Source organism: Sceloporus occidentalis, unplaced genomic scaffold (genome assembly GCF_023333645.1).
Source record: "Sceloporus occidentalis isolate IW3139 unplaced genomic scaffold, rSceOcc1.0.p SCAF_25, whole genome shotgun sequence".
Classification (NCBI taxonomy): Eukaryota; Metazoa; Chordata; class Lepidosauria; order Squamata; family Phrynosomatidae; genus Sceloporus; species Sceloporus occidentalis.
Window position 1 is genome coordinate 7,866,129 of NW_028317005.1, and position 18,481 is coordinate 7,884,609.

The 18,481-nt window shown below is 39.5% G+C and overlaps 1 protein-coding gene across 1 annotated transcript in view; it reads left to right on the plus strand.

Annotated features, from left to right (window-relative positions):
• Positions 1-1,786: 1,786 nt before the first annotated feature.
• Positions 1,787-18,481, plus strand: part of LOC149300356 (serine/Arginine-related protein 53-like) — a 119,897-nt gene continuing 103,202 nt past the window's right edge. Inside the window, exons 1-2 of the mRNA XM_089485310.1 lie at positions 1,787-1,968; positions 3,414-3,527. Coding sequence (XP_089341436.1) covers positions 1,787-1,968; positions 3,414-3,527 — 296 coding nt within the window. The remainder of the gene's footprint in view (positions 1,969-3,413; positions 3,528-18,481) is intronic.

The window sequence follows — 18,481 nt, forward strand, 5'->3', positions numbered from 1 at the left end:
GGATTCAACAATGGGGAAAATAAAGAATAATTTACTTTATTTATTGAGGTATCAACGCATATATAAAACTACAGGCTGCTACTGTACGTGCAGACCATGTATACCTAACGCAAACTGCGTGATTCTTCTTTTGTATTAAATTATTCAGTGTATATAGATATTCTAACACACACATTGTATATATATATATATATATATATATATATATATACTATAGTTTAAAAAATAATTTAAATTAAGTAAATAATTTTAGAATTCAGATTTGTATACACGTGTGATCTCTGGGTGTATATATCGATAGATCTTAAAATCACTTCTGTATAGAATGTGTGTGTAAATGTGTTAGCATACAACTAAGTGTATTATTATTATAATTATTCATACTATAAATCATAGTTCTGGAGAGCAATACTAATAATGCAGGGTGTGATCGGATTAAATTCTAATGATCAGATGTGTCCATGTCAGTTCTGTTATCTACCTGTTGCACCATCCTGTGCTTAGTGTGTTGTACCATCTAGTGATCATATGAATATTTAATAATGTACTCGATATGTAGGCATGGATGATGGCGATATGAAGCGGTAACGGGGTGGCATATATGTGGATGAGATACGATACGCGCTGCATTGATCGCCTGCCTGAGCAATTCCTCCTGCACACTAGTCTCTGCGAGAGCCGCTCTCATTGATTACTCTGCAGTCGATTGTCTCTGCCTGTTGCAGCCGCTTGGCTTCCATTGTTTCTGTCTGGCGCTTTTCCTTTGAGCCTGTGTGTCCTGCAGCCTCTGCTCCGGTACACGGTACTTCCGGTAAGTGAGGTACAGCGATATCGTTGCCGTTTTCTCTGAGGTGCTAAGTTTAATTAGTTTTTAGCTGGGTTGTAGTACTTGCCAGTGAGTCAGAGCCTGTAATCGATGGTTTATGGGAAGCTAGGCCTGTGTTTGCTTGTTGGAAGCTTAATCTGTAAGGGATAACCTGTGTCTAAGAGCCAAGGGTGATAACGGATGAATTAATTAGTCCCTTAGAATCGTGGGGTGCAGCAATTTGAACTCCATATACAGGTACAAAAGGCTACATTTATATTAAGCAATGTATTTAGTACCTTTCCTTTGGACCTTGTGCCAATATTCGTTATCTATAATAAATACAGACACAAGGTGTGTGTTTTCCAAGACCACGTATCCATTTCAAAGAGAAACTGTAAATAAAGTTTAAACCTTCCCGTCCGCACATATATATATATATATATATATATATATTTGGGACACTTCAGCCATTGTGTATTCCTTAATGCATATGAGAGCTGTATGGTATATTTTCACGTAGTCCCCCTTGCAAATGCCTGGAAGCATTCAGCAGAATTGCCCCAATGTATTTGCCTCTTTGCCGTCCCCTGGCTCCTAGGCTTGCATGAGATGTGTTATGCGTTCGCACGGTGTACTTGTCTTCAGTTTGCTCTGGGGTGTGTATAATGTGATGACCCAACCTTGTGCACATGCACGGAAAGTGCTCCCCTTGATTTGAGTAGGTGCTGTTTTCTGCCACTGATTGGCTGCTTCAAGCAGCCAATCACTACTGTGAAAACATGACAGCGGAGGGTATGTTCCTAAAGTTAAGTCTGTGAAGAGTGATTAAAGATTTTTAGAGGGAGCGATAAGCAACGACGGGATGAGTAATACGGTTTCACATGTGGATGGTATTTTTTGTTATATGTTTTCATTATACAGTCATAAAGTTAAAATGTTAGATTTACAAAAATATATATATTTTTTTGTAGGAACAGAATGGGACGTCACTCCACAGACTCAGAAGAGGAATCCAGGACCCGCAAGAAGAAAAAACATCGCAAGCGATCTTCCTCCAGCAGTTCGTCAGACAGGAGGTCGTACACTCGTAAAAAGTCAGGAAGGAGATCTAGGTCTCGTTCCAAAGAGACATATTCAAGCTCACACTCCCATGACAAGCGGTAGGAGGTTCTACTATATATTAAGTTATGCAAATTGAAATACAATTACAATATAGCTTTCAATGCTATTAGGCCTTACGAGAGAACTGCACAAGGCAATGAAAACTCTTAATTATGGAATCAATCTATGGAATAAAAGGACTGCTGCACCCATTACTCCAACCACTGAATTTGAAACAGTTGCTTACTACACCATCACTCTGTAACAGTATATGAATTTTAGAGAACAGTAATACTTTCTTTACTATGCTACAAAATGCCGATATTGTTACAATAACATTTCTTAAAAGAGGACACAATTTCTTTCTCTCCCTTTTCTTTTGGCTCTCACTACAGTATTGTAATATTTAGCAACATTATATCAAAAGTGGTATCTCTCATCCTAAACATAGATCCTGATTATGTCCTCACAGTTTGCAATATTTAGAACTAAATGTATTGGAGTTGTATTGCACTGGTGAAAAAATCTTAAAAATCATAATCATTTGATCATAATGTTTAAAAAAAAATGTTGAATGCTTATGGCCCATCTAAAATAAGTATGTGTTTTGCTGATGTTATTATGGAGGCTAGAGAATACTGCTGGATTGGGACCATCTAATTCAAGCCGTATTACTTGCACTGTGTCATTGGTGATAGTAGTGGGGATAAAATCCAGTGGATCCATCCATCGATCCTTCATACACAATTGAATCATTCTTTTGTTTGTGTAATTCTGTGTCGCCCTTGTGGAAGATACTTCAAGATACTTGTTGGCTAATGCAGGGCATTGGTTAAGAATGCCTTATATTCTGGAAGCAGCTCTCAAAGGCGGCTTAATATGAATTAATTAGGTGATAACATGTGACTATGGAGTTGTAGCAACATAGGTGGGCTTTGTGGTGACATGACATATAGTATAAGGTTTGGTTTCTGCTTTGCTAAGCTGTTGTTAGAAAGAGAACATGTTTCTTCATTATTATATGTAGTTTGCAGTGGACATTCAAAGTATAAAGTATACCTTCTTGTAAAACAAACATTAGGCATCAAGTATGAACAACTTTGTTTTATTAGATAAAAACCCACAGTGGTCTTAAAGGTCCTGGGTTCCATGTGGAATTTGCTTTGCGTTAAAGATAAATGCGGAGCATACAGCGCTGAATTATGTTGCTCTAGATCAAGTTTCTGCTAGTACAGCTATAAACCACAACTCGTTTTATTGCATTTTGTTGAGTTTTTAACATTTCACAGCTATATCAAGACTCATAAGTTGTAAAATCATTTTTCCAACGTTTTTAAATATTTATTTTGATTTTGAAACAGTCTATAAATCCTTCCTTCTTTTCCGTTAAGTTCCTTTGAAGGAAATGCAAATGAAAAGTAGATTAGCTGTCAAGCATAGAGATATTAGCCAAATATCATATTGAATTTAAGCATTGATCTGTATATTACTTTAAACGTTTTAGACGCAGGCACCGTTCTAGCAGTGACTCCTCTTACGGCTCAAGGAGGAAGCGCAGTCGCAGCAGAGAAAGAGAGAAAACCAGGTCGCGCAAGTTCCACAGGTCAAGAACATCAAGGTATACTGTTTGCACGGTTTGTTGTTTTATTGTATAATCTAATAACATAGATATTAACTTCTGTATTTGTGAAGTTTGGTGAGTGTCAAATTGTGAAATTACTTGCTAACTTATTTAAGTCCTTATTTTGTCCAAATAAATTGTCATAGTCATATTTTTCCAGACCAAGCTTGCTACCCACCGAAAAAAAAACTAGTGCAAGGTGACAAGAATTGGCCCAAATCACTCCAAACTGGTGTGCTAAGCTGGATGTGTACTTACCCTAAAATACTGAAAGCTGTTACTGCAGCAAAATGCAGCTTTGCCGATTATTAATGTCTGGGGATCAAATACTTGTGCCAGCAGCATACTTCTGTTTTATTTTTTCTTACCAAAAATATTCATTTTTCATTCATTTCAAAAATCTTACAGGCTTTCGGTGTGCCATTAGTAATTTGTTAATGTGTGATAATTGTTAAAGGTATATAAATGTAAACGCACAAAATGCTCTTATTAAATGCTGTGTGTCTTTTTTGGCAACATAGCAAGATAACAGTTTAGGAATGCTCTGGCTGCTGTCATGCCATACTTGAAACAGAATCTGCCACCATTTTTTTTTTTTGAAGGAACAGATTTCAATAGCATTGCCATAAACAATCAGCTCATAGTGGTGTCTGAGCAGGTAAAGTCACCCAAAATATCACTCGACTGACTTGGATTTTTATTTTCAGGATTTAATTCGCACCATCAGCATGAATCCATTTTACATCTGAGGACTCTTTTGAAGACTTAGGCATTTTTTAAAAAAAATTAACCCTTTTTAATACTTTGTTTCCTAACCAGTTTTACACAAAATGAAACCTGCTCAGTGTTCATTTGACCCGTTTTATATTTATTGCTCAATTGCTTTTGTATTTAATTATTGCTATCAATGTTGTAAGCCTTTACCCTGGAGTTTCTGAGTGTGTCTATACCCACTAGTACTGTTAATGCAAAACTGTCCTGGAGGAAGATGGGATGATGCGAATACAACTTAATAAGATTGCAAACTGAATTTCCGCAAAGGAGCCACGATTTACATTAAATTAGGGTTTAAAAAAAAAAACGAATTTGGTTTTGCGTTATTGAGCATTTGCTTAATAACGTTTTGCCTCTTTGAGACAATAATTTGTCTGTGAAACTCTGTTATGTCCTCTACAGAGAAATTGAAAGCAACAGCTCCCCCTCCGAACCCTCATGTGGAACGGTACAATGGAGTATTTCAGCCTTGCAAAATTTAATAAATCATTCCGTTTTCTAATTCGATCATATTAGATGGTGATGTGGAAGAAGCATTTCAAATCGCATCTCCTCATTAATATACATCAGTCTGGGGAATAGCATAGAATACTTTATGCGGCGATGTCACGCTTTCTGTGTCTTAGTTTACTAAGTGGAACAGGTTGATGTGATATGGGGGGCTATTTGTCACTGTCTTGTTAAGGTGCTTTGGGTCGAGTTATGGAGTCCAGAAAGACATTGGCTGATAAATCAAAAATGGATTGAGTGGACAGGAGGCAGTGATTGATACCATGACAGAATATGAAGAAAGGGATTTGGGTACAAACATGTATGATATTCAAAATGAGGGAGAATATGGCCCCAGAGTATGAATATTATTTAGGGAAATGGCAATAATGGCATCATCTTGAAAATATGGCTAGCTGAAGATTGGAAATATTTGTTGAGAATTATACTGGGCAGTGAGACAAAATATAATTTTATTCTATTGATTAAAAGTAAAAAAAAATATATATATATATATTTTTTTTATTATTATTATTTTTAGCATTAGAAAATAATTAGTGAATATTTAGGTCCCCCCCCCTCTAAATATTGTCTAGAAATGGAGAGCTGTTTTATTTAGTACAAAGTACTCCACAATACACTAACCTACCGGGACATAGATGTTACAACTAAAGCTTCCAGCACTATAAATTCATGCTGCTTTACACTTAAATTGGTTCTTGTTAGAGTCCAGTGTCATCACACATTTATCATGTTATTTAATCACAGCCTAGGCTGTGCCCAAATATTATACCCATATAGATTTTACATAATTTAAATAACTTCTTCCTACTTTTGTTCTTTGAAAAGAAGTCGACATTGTTAAATCACATTGTTTTACGCATGACAAAAGGTGGGCCTGATTAAAATATCTCTGTGTAACTTTGTGATCAAGAACAGAAATGTAGTGACCAGTCCTTATGATTTTTTGGAGAATCCATTCTAAGAGCAGCTTCAGAATTGTTCTCCTCGGCGGCTTCATTTCTCTATGTATCGTCCATCTCTATGACTTCTGTGTAAGAATGTAGAGGGACAAAGCCTTAAAACAGAGGAACCGGATAATTACCATGTGCCAAAGCAGTTAAACGAAATTCATTTATTTTACTACACCGTGGCTTGCTTTTCATTATTTTTGTCAGTGTAATAGTTTGGTTATATTTTGTTTAAAAGAAGAGGATTACTTTACCCCAGGGGGTACTTAGATCTCTGGCAGGACTTGTTTAATGTCCTGTTCTGAGGATCTCGCCTTTCTCCTGACTCACCCTCGCAAAGGTTTCCTTAACCAATCGACAACAATCAGTTCTTTACCAATCGGACAGAGATAACTTGGAGATGAATAATCATGCAGGTCCTGAGAAAGGAGGGTTAAATGTTGCTCTCATGGTAGACATAAGGTGTTATTTTAAAACAGGTCGGTTAGCTGTTTTCATTAAAAGCAAGAGCGTTTCTGGCTGTAACATGATTGTAAAAGGGTTTTCCAGTGTTTAATTAGACTTTTAAACTTAAATTTGGATTAGCGAAGACAACAGGCCATTGGAACACAGGAGTGATGGGAGTGATAAAGAGCCTATGAAGATGTTCCATTAACAATGGCTACAATAGTCATTTACAACATTAACAATGTCTGAGCTGGATTTCTGATCCACTTCATGTTATTATAATGGACAAAATTAGATTTTTTTTAAAAAAAACGAGGACGTTTCTAAGTGGCCCAAAACTTTTGATTGAATAATTATGAGTATATGTTTTGTGTGTCCAGAATATTCTGTACTTTTTTATTCTTTCTAATAACTACTATATTTTACCAAGCTGTCTTTTTTTTCTTGTAAATTTCATAAGGCCAACTGAAATGCTGTCATATATTTATATAACCTTTTCACGGCATTGATGGCCCACGTAAACCATGCGGCGAGTCCGTCCCTTTCCCTGCGCAGAAGAAACACTGAAAAATGGGCTGATTCTGAGTTCTGTAATTGGCCATCGGGAATAGCGTATTATACACAAACCACATCAGGCTGTAACAAGCCTTTAATATGCCATCAAAATGGGCCCTAGAGAGTACACTACAGTCTGGGTAACTTCACGCCTCTCCCAGCTCGTTCGTACAAAGCAAGGGAGATCCTAACTCTTCCCAGCTTTTGTGAGAGAATGCCGCACTTTTCCCTTTACAATGTTTTTGAATGTTCATTCTAGGACAGTAGATCTGTCACTATACAATCATGCCAACGTACTTATTGCACTTTAAGTCTTTTTTGTTATAAAACATTTTGCAAGGAAGAATAAATTGAGATTACGTTTGCTTCCAAGTATGTTCTGGAGTGCGTTTATAATAAATATCCAATGTGGCTGTGTAAAGAGGCCATAGAAATCAGCGATCAATGTAGACTTGTCTTTTAATTTCAAAGATGAGGGTATGTGAGCAACTGTTCTGATTCATTTGTCATTAGGAACTTCCTTAAAGGTCCTGTTCTACCCGTTTTTCTTTATAACAAAATCTAGCATTAGCAGCATCATTCCTAGTCTTAATTGTTTGAACAATTGAAATTTCATTTTTAATTCCACATTTGTATTGCAAAAGACAGTGGATGTGAGTGGGCGGTCCCCGTGACGGCAGAGGGCAGGCCCTCTGATCTCAATGGGGGGGGTCCCTCTGATGTCATGCAATTGTCATAGAGCAAGTGGGCAGGGAGTGTGATGTCGCAACATCACTCCTGAGACCCGGGGGTTCCACTGTAGTCACCCAGAGTCTGGGTGAAATCTGGGGAGTTCCCAGGTATGGTAGTGGGGCTGCCGGTTGGCTACTAAGCAAATGTGGCTGCTTGCTACCATGGTAACCAGTGATGCCACACAATCTTAGTCACTGCAGGATTCCAGCTAATCTATTGTGGGATCAGCTGGCAAGCAGGCTTGTAGAAAACCCTGATCTGTGCTAGGGGATCAGACACTGTGACTTCAGAGGTACCACTCCCCACTATAAAACCCCCCCCACCATTAAAAAAAAAAAAAAAGGAAGCTATTTTATATAAATATATTTATTTTTGTGTACCACAACTCCCATATTCTTGTTGTAGTTGTAGGCCCTAAAAGTGGATACACCAAAAGATGGCACACTTGTAGACATATGTTGCTATGCTTGTCTTGGAAAAAAACATGTATTTGTTTATCTGGTTTCTCTAATAAAAGTGTAAATTGCTAATAAGTTTATTACCTAAATGAAACTAAAGCAAAAAAATACAATAAAAGGCCTGCCCTCAGGCGGGGAAAATTTTATCCTATCACCGGCACTCAAAGGGTTCAGTTTCATTTCTTAACCCCCCCTTCTTCTTGACCTAGCGAGGGGTTAAATATTTATTTAGCATTAACGTTCACAGACCGTTGAACCTTTTGTGAATTGTTGCACTTGGTCAGTGTGGCTCGTGCTGCTCATTTTTAAAGCAGTGTGTGTTAATGACCCATTTATTTTTACTCTGCATCTTTTTCTTTTTTTTTCTCCCCTGCTTTCACCATTAAGCTAATTTGCACCAGAAGTGCAGACCGAACACAGAAAATGTATTCATCATCAGAAAAAAACTTTTCCTCTTAAAGCTCTAAGCTTTTGTGTTATGGGAGAAACGATTTTCCTATTTTCCTTATATACTCCTCTTGAAGTTCTTCCAAATTAGATTTTAAATGCCAATTAGGAGGTTGAATATAATAAAATGAAAGCAAACACAACCAAAATGGCCTCACCTTATGGCTAGTTAGGCTTTTGAGAGAACGGCGGAACCTTTGCTCTTAGCGTGGCTTTGAGAAAGATATCCTACTTAATGAACACATTAATTAGAAATATAACTATTTATAAGATGATAATTAGAGACGAAGCACGGTAAACTGGGCTTTTCCTGCAATTAATGGAGGATTAATTACTGGAGGTAATGAAGTGGATTTTTAAATACATTAAGGTGAAGTACAGAGATGTGCGAGGCTTTGTGATACTTGCATAATTATTTCTGGCTGTTTGAGCATAACTCGTATAAGATTACTAATAAGCATCATTGCATCATTATGTATGCACTTAAAAAGACTTGCCACCAAAATGAATCTCTAATTATCTCTAATTGGCAGGACTCTGTGTAGTCATTGAGCTGTTTGTAGCCATGTTAAGGTTCATTTAACTATCCTTGGGGCCATGTGATAGACTGGAAAGAACAGCTCCCGCCACACACTGGCCTTGGCTGGCAACGTTAATCAATCGCGCTGAGCTTGGGTTTGAAATGCGTTTCACTCCCGCAGAGGTCGAAACCTCAAGTGGTCCATGGAAAGTTTTTTTTTTTGTTTTTTTTCTTTTTTTTTTTTTCTTCAATTCATTAACAATTATTTAAGTAATTGTGTCTGTCAGTGTGTTTGGGTTTTCATGTGGCCAGGTAGTCCTTCGTCACTGTGTCTCCTTTATTTTTGTGTTAACCCTCGCTACATCAAAAATATCCCTCCATCAGAAACCCTTGGCCCCCCAGCCTTTGTTAAAAAAAATTTTTTTCTTTGTCGAGGTTGCCGCCAGTAGGCATGTCCATCTGTACGGTACCTTTTCTTAATTTGTTCCCCAACTTCTACATTGCTGGATATTTCAACACAATCATCCAATTTGCGTCTGATTGATTGGTGAGTGAAAGTTTCTTCCCAAGGACAACATTTAGGGCTTTTAAGGACATCCCCGAGGAATTGGTCATTAAGCATTAAGAGAGGAAGCTCAAATGAGCCAAATGGAGCTCTGACATTCACCAGAGTTTAGTAGTTAGGGGCATCTATAGGCAAAATGTTGACAGCTGTTAGTATTAAAGGATGCTTAGCCTTTCTTTGGTCGAGATGAATTTTGACTCTTAACATACCGTTTCCGTGCTGGTCCAGGGCGTTAAGCCACTTTGACGATTTCTTTGCATTATTGAAGCGTCGGGTTTGAATAATTTATTGTTGGCTCACTATGATTGGTGTATAGGTTTTTTTTTTTGTTCTATTTTCCTATATCAGATTTATTATTATATCCCATTAGGAAGGAGCCTGTGAAAGTTATTGAATGGGTACCTTGTCCATTTAAATGTAATCAGAGCCATCTGTGGCGTGTTGTTAAGGTATATAAACCACTCATGTAGCTTAAGAAAACAGTGGTGAAGCAAATTGTAGTCCAATAAAACAAAGGTCAACTTTGCTTTTTTTTCATTATGAAAAATGTGTTTCTAATCATTCCTTTCATGTCTTAATATAAGACTAAAATCACTGAGCCACACAGACTTTTAATAATAAAGGTACGTTGATATTTCAAACATTTTTTAACTTTTTTCATTTTAGAAATTCTATTCCTACCGTGTTTCCCCGATAGTAAGACACCCCCGATAGTAAGACGTATCGGGAGTTTCAGAGGGGTCAGCTAATATAAGCCGTACCCCGAAAGTAAGACATATGTCCCCCTACGGCCCCCGATGTTTTTATTTAAACCCTGTGCGGCCGCAGACCCCTAAGGCCGGCCCCTTAGAGCAGGGCCGACCTTTGGGGTGTGCGACCGCACAGGGCGCCACACTCCAGGGGGTGCCAACCTGCGGCACCCGGCACCCCTCCAGAGACGGACAGTAATGTCCGCCGCTGGAGGAGCAGGCTCGCAAGGGAGCGGTATCGGAGGTCTTTAACAGACCTCCGGCTCCCTTGAGTGATTTTAAGCCGGGTTCAACCCGGCTTAAAATCACTCAAGGGAGCCGGAGGTCTGTTAATGACCTCCGATACCGCTCCCTTGTGATCTGCGCGGCAACAGCTGTTGTGCGCCGGGGTTTCTTGTCAGATCCCGGCGCACAACACTGAAGCCGCGCCCACCGCTGTCCGTGCCCTCTGACCCGGAAGGAGACAAGAACTGGCGAAGAGGAGGAAAAGAAGCTGAAAGAAGAAAGGAAAGGTAGGAAAGCATTAAATTCGAAAATTTTTTCCCAATATAAGACATACCCCGAAAGTAAGACATAGTGGGGCTTTTAGGGATAAAAAGAAAGTAAGACGCTGTCTTACTTTCGGGGAAACACGGTAAGTAGTAGGAAGGCTAGTGCTTTCATCTTAAACTGGCCTAACATGCTTGGTTTTAAGCAGCAAAACCAATTAAGTTTCATCTTAATACCCAAGTTCCTTTCGGGCTTGGGGGACAAGCTGGATTTATCTTCTGTCTTACTCCAGTGTGGTAACTGCTTCGACCCCCATCCCCTTTTCAGCCCATCTAGTCTGCCCACTTTTAGACCTTAATCAGTCCTTGATCTAGTCTTATATGCAAGATAGATTTATGCCTATGACACGCATGTTTAAACTCCCTCTCTGTATTAACCGCTTTCTTTTCTGATAGGGTGGTATGCAAGAGGAACAGCCTCCAAAGTGAAATTTATAACGAAATGTATACCTTGTTCTCAAAAATAATTAGTTTAAAAAAAAAACCAACAAATGATAATTGTGTTTCTAGTCCTTTTGCACTCGAGCATCCTAATTTAATAGGAAAAAAATATTTTCTTTCCAAATTCACCTTTCATATGTTTTCAACCCTGGAGTATTAACATATTTAATATATCTCTTTGGTTCGTTTCATTATTTGGGGTTCTTAGCTTTTATTTTTTGGATTATTATATTGGAGTATAAACTTCATATTTTAAGAATTAGATACCCATTTATTTTACATTGTGAACCTTATTATTAGTACCAAGTACAGATTTTCCATAACTCACCTTATGCATACAAGAATTTATTCTAAAGCACAATACATCATAATAATATACAATTAAGGTTTGGGACTTTTCTGGGTGATCATGATAGTTGATCATTTTTATTGTTCTTGATTGGAAGTACGTGATAGCTATAAAAAATGTTTAGGTTATTGTCATTTAACTATCCAAAATTGATAACTTGGACAGACTGGGGACTAATGTTGTATAAGTTACCGGTATATGTACAATTACATCACTGTGATGCAGAAGCATAAACAACAATGCATTTTTTGATATCCAAACGTAAGGATATCTTCCCAGTGGAATCAATATGCCTGACCTGTGGAATAGAATTATCTCTCTTTTAAAAATCTTTATATATAAGCAATGAATTAGATGTTGTTTAGCAGAGACATCTTGCAAGGTTTGTGTGTGGAGAGGGCCATTATATATTTGCATAGCGTATTGGCTAAGACAGGAGCAAAACTGCACAGGACGGTACATAGTTAATAAGAGTTGTGCCCCTGCCTTTGTTTACCTCTCATTGCTTCTGTTACTGTTATTTAGAACACGAGCCTGTAAGTATATGTATATACTGTGTGTGTGATATAAATAATATAGTACATTACTGGAATCCTCTCATCCAAATAACTATATTTACCAGACGTTATAGAGCTGGTGGCCTCTGTGAATATAGCCACACAGCAGCATTGATGCCGGCGGAGAGGTTACGTCATGCATCATTAAACTTTTCATGGAAATACATGGCGTTATCTGCTATTGTTACGCAGCATGTGTTAACCTGTTGTTTCGCTTAACACAAGCATGAAGGCCACTGACAGCTGCCGGTTATCTGATAACACAAGGTGTGACAGCTCTGCTACGCAATACAAATTGTCACATTATAAGGATGAAAGAGAACCTGCTTCTCACATAATTCATTGGGGTTTGCATTTTTTATCATCCAGGGGTAAATACACTTTGTTATATCAATTTTTAACCCCTTCAATCCCCTATAGACGTACCGGGACGTCCAAAAACGCCTATTAAGAAACCCCTATGGACGACACATCCCTGCCGCTGCACGGGAGACCAGGCTGTCGTTTGACATCCTGGACTCCCCACTGACAGCAGAAGCCGGCATTGCTGGCTTTGTGCTGTCCGTTCTCCTGTAACAGCTTCTGGCATGAAAGCCGGTAAGATGTTACACTGTAAACTGCCCGATCGCGCAGTTTCAAACGCGTGATCGGGCATTCCCTTCCGGGTTACGTCAGCAGTAACCCTGCGGGGATATCCTGCCCTCCGATGAGGCACAGAGACGCTGCGATCTCTATGCAGGTCTGTGAGGACCTGCATAGAGATCACAGTGTGATCGGTGCAGGGGGATCGCGGGGAGGGGAGTGAAAGAGAAAAGCTGGAAAAAAATAAATTAATTCATTTAAAAAATATTAAATAAATCATTAAAATAATAATAATAAATAATACAAAAAAAAATTATAATGTGAGCTGTGATGTCGTTGTGACATCACTGGCATGTTCAGGAGGTCCCTAGGAGGATCTCTAACCATTTCTGTGTAAAAATAATATATATAAAATACAAAAAAAATGTAAAAAAATTAAAATAAAAAAAAATTAAAAAAAATATATAAAAAAAGATAATAAAAAAATTATTAAAAAAACCTTACTTCCCATTGCCCTAGCATAACATCTAGCCAGTATAACCCTCCTGCCCCCGTTCACAACCCCCAAACCCGTTAAGCCATAGGCATAAAAATTATACAAAATTGTACACCTTATAGTATGCTCCCTGGTGCTGGGAAAGTCTGGAAAATCGATATAAATTAGGTATTTCTGAAATCAGGACACCTGAATTGATAAACTTGGAGGGGATTTTCCATCACTTTACCTAATTTTGTGAGGATTCAGAGGGAAAATTTAAAAACAAATTAGTTTATTTTTCTAATTTTCGCTAGTTTTTACTAAATTTCTCATTCTAAATTCCAACTATGGTATCAAACGAAAGCTCTATCTCTCCTTGAAAAAACAATATATAGTTTACATGGGTACACTATTCACAGGAAAAGAGAATAATCGCTAAACCGACATACCCCAAAAATTGCTCCGGGCTTTGAGGTACCAAAAACCCCTGGGATTGAAGGGGTTAAAATGTAAAAAAAACCAAAACACTTAAACTTAAGAATGTTTGGTTTTTTTCCCAAGCAACAGAATTAAAATAACAATGGAAAGACTCAAAGGCCAATTGGCTAACGCAGGGGATAGTCCCTTAAGACGTTCCAGTGAACTTTCCCGCTTAATTTGAATTTAAGAAATCCGATCCTAATAAATTGCCTTTATGGGCAAAAATCATTCTTGCCTAAATTAGAAATCTATAATTTTTGTATAAACGATCTATCTGTGCCACGGTTTCATAAATTTGGGGAAACGCCGAATGACACTGACCTCATTTCCTTTATAACAATGAAAATTAATAGTTTTGCGTTTTATGAGGGCCGATAGTCCAGATGTAGTGTACATTTAATTAAGTGTAGTTTCCTCTCGGTTATGGCATGTGTATCTGTTTTTTGTCGCAAATTCTTTCTAGTTTTACAGTTTTCCACATGTTTTCCTTCATCGTTTATGATTTTTTTTTTTCAAAGAACAGCTACGAGGATTTAAATCACTTTAGCATGCAGCAAAACAGTACCCATTCAAACAATAAACGCCATTTTAAAAAGCCTTTAGATCTTCTGTCACTTCATAAATAAAAATGTATAAAACATTATGCAGTTGTAGTGCCCACCTGCTAATTAAATGCAGATTTTCACAAACTTATTTTAAAATCTGCCTTTTCTGTTTCAACTCGGTCTGCACAGAGAATACATATGGCTCTTGTGAAATTAATTAAGCTTATGGAGCAGCTGTTAAACTTAGTGAAACTAATGTTATCCAATATTTTCCATTTTAATTGATTACCTGTGAAGAAATTAGCAAATTAACACATATAGTGCAGTAAGTAAACGAGCTTTTATGAAAACCTTTTTTTTTTTTTTACTTCTTTGGAGGGTGTTGTCAGGTATTTTTATTTTATTTTTTAAAATATATATAAAAATATATAATAGCCAGTCTAGGTGTTGATTGAATGAAGACACTGCTTTGCGTTTGTCACATGAAAACGGTATTGGAGAAAGTCCATTATCTAGTGAGAGGCTTTGGGAAAGGGAACGAGCCAAGCATCTGTGTGTTCTGCAAGTCCGACACGACAAGCAGATTGGAACATAATCGCTTTTTCACAGAATTTTTTGTAACATATGGGCCTATCTGGATCTGAGAAATCTTTGATGGTCTTTCAACTTAACTAAGTGACTTAACCTTTGCCATAGCAGTGGGTCGTTCTTGCAGGCCACTTTTCAATTAATCTGTTCGTATTTTTTCAATAATAATTGATCTTTTTGTTTTCATCAAAATTGACAATGAACTTGGTTACTATTTATAGGGATTTTATGTTAAAATGTGATTTGGATCTCCTGTCACACATTAACGTTGCAGCTTCCGACTTATTTTTTGTAGTTGTATATGTATATATTTGCATTTATTGTTCATTCCACATTGTCTGTTTTGGTTTGTGTTATGAGACTTTATCTGTTTATTACATTATGGTATAGATAATGTAGGAACCCTTTGGTATTATTATTATTATTTTTTTTTGTCACCAAATATTGACCTATTCCAATTCCCATAGTTTTAGGGAAGTATTAAAGGGACACTTCAGTACCCCGAAGAATGAAGTACCCCAGTACAAATGAAGAATGCATATTAAAGAACTCTAATATGATTATTTTGCTTTAAAAAAAGAAGCTTACCTTTAGGAGAAGCTGCAGTGCAAGAGTTTCATTGCACTGCCCTGTGGTGTGTTTTTCATCAGTGGCAGGAAAGCATTCCCATTAAAATCCATGAAAGCACTTTCTGTATATTCACATGCTGGGGTAGTGTTTGTGTCCGTTTCCCTCGAACCCTTGCATTTGCACGGGGGGGGGGTGACGATTTAAAGGGGGCACATTAGTTTTGTATGCATTAAAGGGCATATGCTGGCTAGATTAATGTCTAGTTAGGTCATTACCAGTTACTTAGTCAAGTGCTCAATGCAATGAATGACACCTTGTTGCAGCTCAATAATACTACATTTTGTTTTTGGTTACCAATATTTCTAGACGTTATATTTAAAGGGTCTCTTCAGCCCTCACATTCACTTTAATGCTTTAATAGCAGTGTGGTCCCTCCTATATGAATTTTGCCTTCCCCCCCCCCATAGCTAAATGCCCCTCTCTTTTTTTTTATATATAATCACCTCCAGTGATTTCCAGCACAATGCTGCGTGCAGGGATCGGTTTATTCCACAATGTGCATGCGTGGAAAGTGCTGCAGTTGATTTCAGAAATTGCAGCAGGACAATGCTTTATTTTTGTTTTGGGGAAATGCATGTTAAAGTACTCACTAGACATGTGCAAATGGGCCCATTCATTTTTGGCCAACAAATTACGTTCCCTGCCCATTCCATTTGGATGAAAATCACTCTTTCTCTCGTTCATGCTCATGCTCTCTAAATATTTCCCTGCCTTGTCTGCCAACCACTTCCGTATCTTCTTGTTCTTCATCTTCTCTCTTCTTTCTTTTATCTTTCATCTTCTCTCTTAAATTGCAGTGCTTTCGGTGACGTCCTCTCACCTGCTTCTAGTACTCACCGAGTAGTGGGGTGTCAGGGACACTAAACTGTCGCTTTGAAAAAGAGGTCTCCCACAATAGGTATTGTGACAGAATGTCATACAAGGCCCAAGGTAGTCAGAGATGGCTCCAGTCTGGCTGCCAAACAGGCAGGAACTCCATTGTATTGACTAATCCCATTAACAGGATGGCTACCAGGGGATATTCAGTAGCTAAAGGGGATTAAAGGATGGGTTGTCTACATGTACCTGTTTATCAATGTTAATTTATGTTAATGAAGTTCTGTGGCTATATCAGTCTATGTTTTACAACAATAAACTGTTCATTCCTGCTGTACTCAACTCAAGGTAGTTGTGTCTACTTATTGGGTACACATAGCAGGGTTCCAAGGTACGCATGCTGGCTGGTGCTGGAAGTGATTCCGGGGACAAGAGGAGGATACATGTGGGTGATCCCTGGGAGTTACTACAGCTTTCTTGGTGAACCCGTTGCATTGATGGCAGCGGCGGGATCCTCCTTGCAAACGTACCAGTGGGTATACCAGCAGCAAGCCAAAGATGGTTCCAGCACTACAGGACGTGTTGGTGCGCAGCAGAGTCGCGAGTTACATAAATGCCTGGATGGATTCTCTCAGAGTGGACCAGGGTGTCCGGGGAATAGTCCTCCCATCCTCCAAGGAATGGTACGTGCTACAACTAGATTGGCGAATGCAGTACCTGGGAGAGCAGCCCCAAGAGGACTTGGTGGCTGAGTTGGAGAAGTTGCTTCTACTAGAAATGACTGTGGATTGTGGATACGGGCCATGTATTGGCAGGCTGCACAGTGGTGTCCAGAGCTGAAGGATGACTACCTGCCAGAGGGCGATGACTTTGGCGGCCCGGGATTGATAATGGTAAGCCTACAGGAGGCTTTCCTACGAAATATCGGTGCGAGGAGATCCAGGAGTTCAGGGAAGGGATCCTCGCAGATGTGCCCTGTTACCTACCTGACTTGTGGGCTGATTTCGATTATTTGGTTTACCAAGAATGGATGCTGGAGCAGGCCTACCGAGAACTCTTTGACCGTGCTCAGCAGTGTGCCCCAGAGGAGGTGGATCCTGTGAGTATTGTGCCCCCACCAGAAACACAAACAGCCGAGCAGATCGCAGCTGGCCTCTGCCCACTCCCTTCCCTCACCCCAGACACTTTGCCCTATTCCCCGCAATATGGCCCAGAAACTGACCGAGACCCCCCCTGCATATCCCAGCCAGATCAGCTGGGGGAACTGCTGGCATCGAGGCAGAGTGCTGCTGGTCTCTGCCCACCCCTTCCCCTTGTTCCCAAGCCTGACTGCAGCAACCAAGGAGGGTCCGGTCAGGCAGCCCCAGAGTTGGTGGTGCACCTGGATTTTACAAATGCAGCTGAATCGCTGCCCTCAGGGCAGAGTGCCGCTGGCCTCTGCCCGCTCCCCTCTGTGACCCCAGCTCCATTGGCTTTAACCCCGCAATGTTGCCCAGAGGCAGTGATTTCTATGGATCCTGTATCCCCAGCAGAAGTGTTGGCAATGGGAGAGAGGCAGATCAACATCTCTCCCCAGCAGATGAAGTATACAGGAGGGGATGCATGTGGCTTCCCTCCCCTCGCAGCGGATCATACAAACATTTGTACCATGCAGGTGGATTGGACTAAGGTCGCCACCCGCAGTCCCCAGAGGTGCCGGGCAGTCAGCCCAGAACCTGATATGGAAGGGACCCCAGCCTCTCTGTCTTCTCCCCAGCGGCTGAGAGGACTCCAGGGAGAAGGCACATTTGTCCCTTCTTCCCAGTGGCAGTTGCGTTATTTGGGAGAAGCAGAGTGTGGCTGGGTGAGTACTGCTCTTTTGTTCAATTGTTTTGGGGAGTACCAATTTGGGGCTGGCAGTGGTGGTCCAGATATACAGAGTGACTTCGGAGACAAACCGTGTGGGGTCTTATCAGACATCAGTCTCCCCCAGAAAAAGGAGATATGTGATGGAGTGTGTGACGGAACTGTCCATCACTGGGGCCCCTGGAGAGGACTGAAAGCAAGCCTGCTACCTACAGATTATGGACCCTGTCTCCCTGCCCTGGCGAGTGGGACTGTTGTCCTCACCTGGGACCCGAACCGTGCTCCCAGACTGAACTGGTTGCAGACCAGGTTGGGGTCTGGCCCCAGTTCAGTCTTCTTTTTAAAAGGGAAGATATGTGACAGAATGTCATACAAGGCCCAAGGT